This window comes from Fundulus heteroclitus, unplaced genomic scaffold (genome assembly GCF_011125445.2).
Source record: "Fundulus heteroclitus isolate FHET01 unplaced genomic scaffold, MU-UCD_Fhet_4.1 scaffold_294, whole genome shotgun sequence".
Lineage (NCBI taxonomy): Eukaryota > Metazoa > Chordata > Actinopteri > Cyprinodontiformes > Fundulidae > Fundulus > Fundulus heteroclitus.
Window position 1 is genome coordinate 162,364 of NW_023396704.1, and position 10,604 is coordinate 172,967.

General features: G+C 42.4%; 1 protein-coding gene across 4 annotated transcripts; it reads right to left on the minus strand.

Moving 5' to 3' along the window:
• Nucleotides 1-2,410: 2,410 nt before the first annotated feature.
• On the minus strand, nt 2,411-7,101 carry LOC118559484 (kinesin-like protein KIF20B). Of its 4 annotated transcripts, XR_004928883.1 has the most exons (7): nt 7,056-7,094; nt 5,317-5,415; nt 5,188-5,247; nt 4,293-4,406; nt 4,079-4,202; nt 3,021-3,140; nt 2,411-2,943 (listed from the first exon to the last, which is right to left on the minus strand). XR_004928883.1 is itself a non-coding variant. In XM_036130192.1 (6 exons), the coding sequence occupies exons 2-6, from the start codon at nt 5,358-5,360 to the stop codon at nt 3,841-3,843; spliced, it is 519 nt and encodes a 172-aa protein (XP_035986085.1). In that variant the 5' UTR covers nt 5,361-5,415; nt 7,056-7,101. The 4 variants fall into 4 exon arrangements, 1 of the variants encoding a protein (XP_035986085.1); XR_004928882.1 differs by lacking the exon at nt 5,188-5,247; XM_036130192.1 differs by lacking the exons at nt 2,411-2,943; nt 3,021-3,140 and adding an exon at nt 3,841-4,003 and having other exon boundaries at nt 4,079-4,225; nt 5,326-5,415; nt 7,056-7,101.
• Between the last annotated feature and the right edge of the window lie 3,503 nt (nt 7,102-10,604).

Here is a 10,604-nt window from a genome sequence, read left to right on the forward strand (position 1 = left end):
TTTTCTCCGACCAGAACCAGAACTGTTTGGTTCTTTCTCAGGCTGAGAGGCCAACGAGGCCGTCCTGGTACCAGAGCCGCTTCAAACGCACCCAGAGGTCCAGATAAGGGGGTAGTGCTGGCCGAGTGGTTAGAGCAATGCGCTTGCACTCATAGAAGGATGCAAGTACCCGGTTCGATCCCCAGCGCCGGCAGTCTGGGTCCCTGAGCAAGACCCTTAACCCCAGAACGCTTCCCGGGCGCCGCACATGGCAACCCACTGCTCCCCAAAAGGATGGGTTAAAAGCAGAGATACCACATTTCGTTGCTTGTACTTGTGACAGTGCAATGACAATAAAGTTGAATTCTATTCTATAAACCGGCCTGACCCTGACGGTCTGGAAGGAAATGAAACCATAAAAGTGAGAATGGACTTCAAGACCAGAGGTTCTGAGGAACAGATGGGTTCTGACTGCCGGCCCAGATAAAGGCATAATATTTTTCTTCGTTAGTAAACGGACCTTCTATTAAAACCGACCCACCCCTGAAATAAACGTCTGGCTCCACCAACGTGATTCTGGACCGAGCTTCAGACAGACGGACTCAGATCTGGTTCTGCTCAGTGACCCGGGTCCTGAGGCAGCTAAACAGGCCCAACCATGACCCGTCCTCCACCGTGCTCAGCAGCTGACACCGGCTCTGTTTTTAGGTTTCTACCATCTCGGTGCTGTAGTTGGTCCAAAGCACTTTGGTCCCCAACTCTTCCTTCAGACGCAGATTTAGGAACCAAAGCTGAGCTTCATCTTCTCTTTACTGACGATTTCAGACAATCTGTGAACCGTGTTGCTGCAGCAAAGTTAAACTGGGGTTAAGATCAATTAGTTTATTCCATTTGGGGGAATTAGGCGCTTCTGTAACTCAGCATCCTGTAACGGCCTTTAAAACCCAGAGAGACGACATGAAACCTGAACTAAAACCTTTAAACGTCTGAAAGCGGACCCGGCTGGACGAGTGAGACCCTGCTGACCCGTCTGGGTGGTTCATGGACCTCAGCGTTTAGTCTGGAGGAGGTTAGTAATGGATGCAGATGATGAAGAGGAAGGCAGAGCAGCTCAGACGGCACAAAGGGCCCAGATGTGAGGGAAGTGATGCTAAAACTGCATCATGGCAGCCTCTCCATCATTCACACCACACATCAGCACTTCCTGCTTCACCGTCGTTATCAAAGACTTCCTGAGCTCCCACATGGATGAGGCCCACTTTCACCGCCACCCTTCCTCTCCCTCATCTTCCTCATCCTGTGGTTCCGCTCGTCTCTCCTGCATTCATCCTCTGTTCCTGATCACGACGCCTCAGGACGACGGCCTGCGCTCTGCTGCAGAGATCCTCCAGCAGGTGGACGTCCAGCAGCGCCTCGTCCTGTTAGTCATCAGGATCGCTAACATGGTTCTGGTTCTGGAGGACCGTTTGGGACCCATCAGGTCAGACTGTGGGAGAAAAGCTGCTGAGGGACTCTGAAGGTGGTTTTCTGGACCGGTGGACAAAGCTGGACCGGCTCTGTAATTCACTGACCATCGATCCAAAGAAGTTATTGAGGTACTGGTTGGTGAAAGAAACTAGGTGTGGACAGCGTTCTAAAGATAAATTTAAGAACCTCATTAGCTCCACCCACAGGTGATGATGGGTAAAGTTCACTGTTGAAACTATTCCATGGTGATTCGTCTGCATGGTCGACATAGAAAGAAATACGCATCTATTAGCAAGACATTAGAGAAAGACTCAAGTATGGATTTGATTTTTGAAACATCTGTTGATGTCATTAAAGATATGTTTAATTTCAATATATATATTTGAACATTTATTTTTTTACAAGTGTAATTATTTATGTAATTTAGTAGATGTTGTCCATGGGTATTTTTGTCCTTTTAAGTCAGAAATGACAATTGTTGCATTCTAACTGGTATTTTTTTACAGGTGAATTCTGACAAATACAGGAGCATTGTGACATTTGTCAATGTTAACCAGAGTTACTAGAAGCTTCTGGTTAGTAAGCAAAAGTTCTACCTAAGAAACACATTGTGTCATTTCACAATGCTGTGATGTCAGGCACTAAATAGCTTCTTTCTATCAGTCCATAAATCAGGAGACAGAAACAGTTTGTCTGGTGGATCAAATCCGGCAGAAAAAGATGAAACTCAACTGGCTGCAGATAGATTTACGTCAGTATTTAATAGAAAGAGGACTAAAGTAGATCAAGTCAATATGTTTACAGAGCTTCACTGACAGCCAATCAGAACTGCTCTCTGACGGTCTCATCAGGTCAGGGAAGTCTGAGGCCAAAGGTCAAGGTCAGGTCCAAAATCTCTTTCCATCCATCGGGTCCAGCAGGAAAAGCCCAGCCTAGGAACTAGAGACGGACTTTTATAGGACCGCTTCCTTTAAACAAGAAATTATTTTGACAGTCAAACTTGATTTTAAACTAAAACGATCGTTCTTCCTGTTTTCTCCAACCGAGCAGCAACAGAATCAAACATCAAAGCTGCGTTTGGAGCTTTAATCCATCGCCAGAGAAAACTGGGATGGAGTTTTAAATACGATTTGTTCTCATTATTATTATTATTATTATTATTATTCTCATCATTATCATTATAACTAAGTAAATACGATATCAGAGGCTGGGACCTGGACATGCAGACTTGACCACAAGCTGCTTGGTTTCCTGCAGAAATCTGCAGCAGCAGCTGATGAAGAGGAGGAGGGACGAAGCTGCGGTTCTGACGTCAGAATGAAGGTAAACGTGGCGCCGCCTCCAGCAGGAAACCCAGCAGGTGGATTCATGTCAGGAGAAATGTGGAGCAGCTAAAACCACTGACCTGGTGAAGCCTCTTATTAATGACGACTTCTTCACCTTGTCAGCCGTCTCCTCCATGCTGTCCTCCATCAGACTGGAGTCTTGGTCTTCACCCTGCTGGACGGATGTTTTAGATATCAGGGATGACTGAGACGTCAGCAGCTACACGGCTAAAGGCGACTCCTTCCCACCTGAAGGTCTTCCAGACTGGCTTCCCAGCCGGTCAGGGAGCTGCTGCTGCTCTGCAGCGTCTTCCTGCTGCAGGAAGCAGGAGGAACGACGGGGAGGAGCCTGGAGATCACAACCTCCACCTGAAACAAAGCCAACAAACTACCTTTCACATTTCTCTCTGTTCTATCCACCTTATTTTTGAACAAGGAAGTAACTCTGGGTCCAACTTCAGTTTTTTTTTGTGCTCCACTTCCGTTTCAGCGCTTCCCTCGGCCAAATAACATCAGCTTGACTGAAATGATAAACTGTTGCAGCAACATTTCCAATAATTGCAGAGCGATGGAAGTGGCAGGTCAGCGCCGCAGCCTTAAACTATTCATGACTGAGAGGATGACATGAAGAAGTGGCCTCTTAGAACTTACCAGGACATTTTAAACCATCTTGGGTCGTCACTTTGTGCGGACGGCTCTGCTATGTGAATGTACCAAGGCGAGCCTCCACAGTGGAAAAGTTAGCACGGTGTTAATGAACAGCAACATGGATGACCTGGTATTCATGGAGGCTGATGTCCGTTCAAGCCAAAGCAAGTCCAGCGTTCACTCTGCTGGATCCTGACTACATCAAGCGGCTCTACCGAGACCTCAGAGCGCTCTGGTGCTGCGGCTCCAGGGGAAGTTCTTCAGTCATGCAGCGGTGATCTTAGGGAAGGTAGGCTGATGAATCGTCTGAGTCAAAAACATAATGGCTGCTTCCCCGTTGTGATTAGATTGCTGCTCAGTTCATTTTACAAAGACAGCAGTGCTAAATGTTTGGGAGTGAACTGATGTTCTAACTTGGATATCAGAACTTAAGGCTCAACAACTTGAGGACGTTGAGGGTCTCGTCGTACATGGAGGCACACTGGCTGACGTTGACCACCATGCAGGCCTTGCTGCTGCTGCAGAAGAAGCCCTGCAGGTAGTGGGTCAGCTTGCTCTCCCTTAATGGGACGTGCTGCAGGAGCCTGGAGGCAGCAGACAGCGGGTCACTCAGGACGCTCCAGGACCAGAACTGGTTCCCAGAACCATGAAGGTCCTACCTGGTGTGCTGGTTGTGCTGCAGAGCCTTGATGCATTTGCCCAGAATGAGCAGCGAGGCGTTGATGTTTCCAGCCTCCTTCAGGTCCTCTCCTTTGTTCTGGGTCCTGGAGCTGCGCTCAGAGCCTGCCAGGTGGCACAGACACAACCTGCGGGACGTTAACACCGTTAGCACAGCAGACGCTCAGAGACGCTGAGGTGGCGCCGGCTACTCACGCGCTGACGGCGTGGACTGGTGGCGGCTCGCCGTCCTCCACTCTCAGGATGCGGATGGAGAAGATGCTGTGGCTGCAGCAGAAGCTCAGACTTGGAGCCCAGCAGGACCAGAACCTGCAGCCCCATAAATACAGATAATCCCCATAAACACATTTAATAATGTAGCTTTTATTAAAACTACATTTGTTCCATAAAGAAATGTGATTTTTAGCACTAAACTACACACAGTAACATTTTATTTTTCAATGTAGTGACATTTATTAATGCTCTTGTGACCTCAGGTACGGTTTCTAAGCCTTCAACCATCTGGTACCAGATCACAGAAGATTTCGTAGGGACTAACAGAGGCACGGATGTAGATTAAATACAATTTATTAAGTTTACCGTTTCCAGGGAACAAAGATCAATTTCATTGCACCAAAAAGAAATTGCTTTAAAAGTAGGAACTATGCTGGTCTGGAATCCTGATAGCTGAGAGAATAATTAAAAACCCAATTAAATTAATTAGACTGTATTGGGGGAGAACTACTAAAGAAAACAAACTGAATACACCTTAGTGCCTCCAACAAAAACACTCACTCCACAAACCCTGGTGAATACAACACAACAGAAAATCTCTCCTCCCACTAGTCTCCTTAACCTAATCTAAATAAAACCAGCACAGGACCCAGGGACAGCAGAGGTCCTCCTGTGGGTTAAAACCGGGCCAGGGGACTAAATAAAAACTCTCCCTGCCTTACTAAACTAGGAATAAAACCCTAAAACAGTAGTTAAACCAGCAGCCAAACCAATAACTGAAACAGTAGCTAAAACAGTAGCAGGTCAACCTGCAGACTAAAGAGATCTAAACTAGATCAGCGTCCCCAGCAGCCAGGTGATGATCTACTGCCTTTACCTTCTCTGCAGTAAAACCGATCCACGGTGCTCCGGACGTCGCTCTAGAAATGCGCTGCCTCTGCAGGAATCAGAACAGGATGGATCCTCCTCAGAGATCTACCTGCTTTTAAATGTAGACGCTCATTACCTGTCTCACCCCCACCAGGTGTGCTCTGTCACCGCCTCTTCCATATATGGGCAAGAGAACCAGCGCACAGCGCCCTACTTCCTGGACAGCAGCTACAATCTGAAGAGACCAAGAGTGGAGAAAAAAAACAGTTAAAGCAGCTGTGATGTCCTCACCCTGAGTTTTCCTGATTTATTTATTTATTCAGCAGCTAGACAGCCAGATAACGACGCTCCAATAACCAAACTTCTCTCTCTCTTTAGTTTATTAAAGAGTGACCTCTGACCTCTGCCATCGCTTTAGCCATCGTAAACTGTAACATACCAGGCTTTGGATTAGCAACAAACATTACAAATCAGTCACTCTTGCTGCAAGCTAAAATAAAACGTACAATCATTTACACCTTAGTTACATAAGGTAAAAAAAAAATTATTGTTTTCACAATTAACCAATACTTACGAACAACTCTCGTCTGAAACAAAACGTGAAAGATAGTAATCAGCCCACAACTGCTCGGTGCTTACTGAGCTCTATTATACACTGGATTGATGATTGGCCCTAAAAACTGAAGTCACTGGCCGCCATCTTGCTACTCCCTACTCTCACAGAACCCCACAGGATTTGGTTGAAACAACAAGCAGTTTTCTGGCTGTGTGAAAACGTTTCACATGTAATTCTACAGTCAGTGGATGTACTAACACTATCAACTACTAGGAAATAAGGTGCTGAAATATTTTACATGTTATTCATATTAAATATATACATTTATGTATATATAAGTATGTGAATATGTATATATATATGTAAATATATGTTTTTGTATATTGTTATTTATATATTTATAAATGTTATATATATATATATATATATATATATATATATATATATATATATATATATATATTTAAATAAATAAAATGCAAAATATTTCAGCACATGACTTTCTCAGTACTTGATAGTTTTAGAACATAATATAAAAGTATATGGCATTTGACATTTTAAAAGTCTTAAGCCCCCCTGAACATGAGAAAATCCTCGTTATTCGATGCTGTAGCGCACATATTCCCTAGTTACTGGAGGAAAATAGGGAGTACCAATATGGCGGCTGGTGGCTTCACAGCGACTCGTTCTAACAGCGGCTATTAGCACTCCAGTGTATAATAGAGATCAGTGATCAAAACCGACTCATACAAATAAAAATGCATAGAGCAGCAGCTTTTACATTAATCTTTCTCTTTTTATACATTTACCCAAATCAACTGTACAGTATTTATCCTCTTTTTAATCTTAAATCAATGAACGTGAACCATTCAAATTGACAAAGTATCACATAGAGCTATAAAATTAATTTTTAAACAGCCCACACACACAAAATGGTGTATATGAATTATTTTAAATCACATTTCAATCATGTTTGTTAATCATTCATTAAATTACTGTCTCTCAATAACTCAAAAGCACACTGTTGCTTGTTTTAGCTCATAAAACCAGCTCGCTTAACTATATAGCATTAGTTGGCATATAGTAATAGTACAAATCACATGCAGCAATAGCTCAATTAACACAGATAATTTACACAAAACACAATTTTTTACATCCTCAATTCACTCATATACCTTCATCTGTCTCCAGCTGGTTTTAAACATCGTCTCCAAGCATAACAATATAACAAAGATACTTTCTCCATGAAATCAGTGAGCAATCAGCCAGAATCAGCATTAGTTAGCATGCTATGCTAAGCGCTAATCATCATTACTCACCGCAGTTTTCACTCGACAAAACACAACAACACGGTGATGTCCCGCAACCAGAAACCCTCCTGGCAGGTGCAGATAATCTCCTAGGATCAATAACTCAAGATATAACACAGTTTTAATCAGTATTTACTTAGTAACTAGTTATATTGACGCCTCCTGTTCTAACTCTCTCTAAACTGCAGTAACGGCATCAGCGCAAAGACAAAAAAGACAAAAGAAGAAGCGCATAGAGCTTGTAGTTGTGAATACGCTCCCTGCTGGCAGAAATATGGAACTACAAAAGAAACAAACTATTGAATATTACAAATAATAAAAAATTAATATTCTGCCTTTTTTAGATCACAAGGGAAGTGAGGAAAGCTTTTCCAAATATTCCAGCCATCAGCTTTTCTACATCAAAAAGAACATGGAAAAGGAAAGAGTTGCTCTGGGTGAACAAATACTGACGGCATCAGGTGGACCAGGCAGGGATTTTAGGGCTAAATATTGCCATGTAGAGCTAATATATAGAATATGCAACTAGAGTATATTGCAAAGTGGTAAACCTTGTTTCAGTGTCTAAGCTCTGTTTAGGGAGATGCTACAAAATCTGCTGGCCACGCCCACATTAAGACATTTATGTCATGTGGAATATGAAACGCATGGAAGTGATAAAAGCCGACTATTTGATGACATTTATAGTTACATAGAGACAAAGAAAAAGAAACTTCATGTCCTGTTAAATCCCCAAAGAATGTTTTTTAGCCTGTGGAACAAGCAGTGATCAGGTAATGCTCCACAATAACCACACTAAAATGTTTTCACTTCAATTAGATTTTATTTCTATAGCGCCAGTTCACAACACATCATCTCAAGGCTCTTTACAAAGTCACATTCAATCAGATCCTAAAAAGTAGCTCTCAGTGTTTCCAGTCCAGAGTACATGTAGGAGGGAAACATTTGGTACTAAAACGCCTCTCACTGCATGGCAGAAATTGTGGCATTAAGCACATCTGTGGTCAGAAGCTTTGGGCATTACGCCATCCAGTTGAGTCCCAACAGAAACAGTTTATGAAATATGGAACCTGGCAACTTCTCCCCTTCATGATACGCCTTCACTCAAGGCTTTGGATGCAAGCATAGAGACATATGCAGCAGCTTCTTCTTATTATTTGATTATTATTCTGCTTCCACACAAACATGAGTGTCAGCCGCATCTTGGCTGAAGGAAGAATGATGAGGGCGGACTGCAACAAGTTTGGAGTTAACACGGTGAAATCTAGCCAGAGTTGAACTAAACTGGAGCATTAGAAGACAAAAGGGCAGCTAGAGAGAGCAACGGCAACGACATAAAGCAACTGGAATCATTCTAGAGCTCCGTATACGCATGAGGTGTTCACTGTCAACATCTGGTTGAAATCACTAAGGTAGTTGAAAAGATGGCCCAGACAAAAAAGAATTTAAAAGGTGCACCAAGAGGTAAAAAGCTATTTATTCAAGGATTCACAGCACACCTTCATAAATATGAAACCATTTACTATTTACATAAACTGCATTTATTTCACATTTCAAACACACATCACTGTCACATTTAACTCTTCCAAAGAATGTCAAGAATCTTCTTCAAGAATGAGCAGAGCTTCAAATGTTGGTCTATATGTAGTAATAAAGATTCTCTGCATGTGTAACAAAGGCAGGTTTTTAGGTTGGCCCTGAAGTGTTAAGCTTTACTGTAAATGTCCCAGCAATAGGTTGGATGATGTGGGCAGAGAAAAACAGCGTAGCTGCATCCCTGTTGCCTTGCTGGCCACATCTAGCTTCAGCAGATCATTTGGTTTTTCACAAACTCTGTCACACTTCATTGGGATTGTCTGCAAACTGCATTGCTTCATTATAAATATGATCTGGATGTTGACAGATAACAATGATCCTGTAGTTTAACACATAGCAGCGACAAGAAAAGGATGGAAGCTTGTTTTCTATGAAGATGTGGTAGTGTGACCTCTGAACATGGAGCTGATCTTAGTGGATGGAACACATGGAACCATAAAGGTGATGTTACCTATTTTCTGCCATTGTAGACTTTGATTCATGGAACAACTGCTCCTTGTGTTCTATGGTAAAAGCAGCCAGAGCCTCCAGTTACAAACTGGCTGAGTAAATGTATTGTTTGGCTGCTGATTTTCTGCCGTTTAGTAACTGAATCCTCAGCATGTGGAGCATTTCATGGTGTCATAATGGACGTGTGATCATGCTATATTCAGCTAATCCTCAGCAGGATCTGCAGCATGAAAACAGTAGACGGCTTTCAGATTGTCTGCAGGTAACTAAATGCCAGCTTAGTCAGCTACTAAGTCAGATGAAGGCCTGATTGCTCACTCGCATTAGCATTTGTAATTATTTAGTCATTTGTATACCTGTACCTCAGTAAACAATGCTTATTCAGAAACGTTGTGAATCTGTGAACTGACTTAGTTTTAGAGCATAAAGTAAAAATACAGGTCTAACAGTCATTGAGGGGAAAGCAGATCATCAAGGCTTTTAAAATGAAAAAATAATAATATTAACCTTTAATTGGATGTTATTGGATGTACTGTTTTAGTGGAATATGTGAAATGGAGCGATTTTGTGTTCACATGTTTTATGTGCCATTGTTATAGATATATCAGTATTTAGAATACACTGTAAAAAGATAATGATGATAATGATGATGTGGTGAGGGAAAATCCCCAGGGATTACTTCAGGAGAGTTTCCTATGAACATATTACTGAGATAACTTCATCAAAGAAGCAGCTGTGACTTTTAAAAGTCATTTCTCTGTGTTCCAAAGGTAGTACAAGTGATTGGCTGTTAGAAGTCAGTGTTTGGATGAAGAACATTTACCTCCACAGAAATCTAGAAAACAATACATGTGAAATTCTTTGAGTTCATTTCATTAGGCTTCCCAGTAGTTGAGCTGATGTGGCGGCACTTTACCTGGGGCTGACTCCCAGATTTTAATCATTTATTGATTTGATAAAAACTCATTTTCTGGAACATAGCTTGACCCGTTCTGTAGTTGTCAAAAACAAATTGTGACGATGAAAAGAGAGCATGAGCAGCAAAAACCACCTCCTTGTCCCCTAATGGGTATATGTGGAAGTGTTGTGCAGATCAGGGCACGTGTGGCAGATGGTTCCATGAGAGCCGGGCCTAGGCTGACAAGAAGATGTCCTGAAAGCTCTGAGGGAATCCAGCTGGGAACCGTTATTGTGTTGTTGGAACCAAAGTTCTGTGGCCGCAAACTATGGAAATGTTCTTCATCATTTCAACATTTTATACTACCTGTTTTAGTTCAGCTTTTTTCTGACCTTGTTTTATTTCTGTGTAATTAGTATGTACATGTGTGGCAATGTAAACTCAGCAGTTTTGATCAATAGAATTGTAACGTCAATGTTGATGAGCTTTAAATGTGAAATTCCACATCATATCTTATGCACGGTGTTGAGTACAATCTGGAGGGTTCTCCTGTCAAGCTGAATCCAAATTGTCCACTGAACCGTACTAAAGGTTACTAGCAACCTTGACAGCAA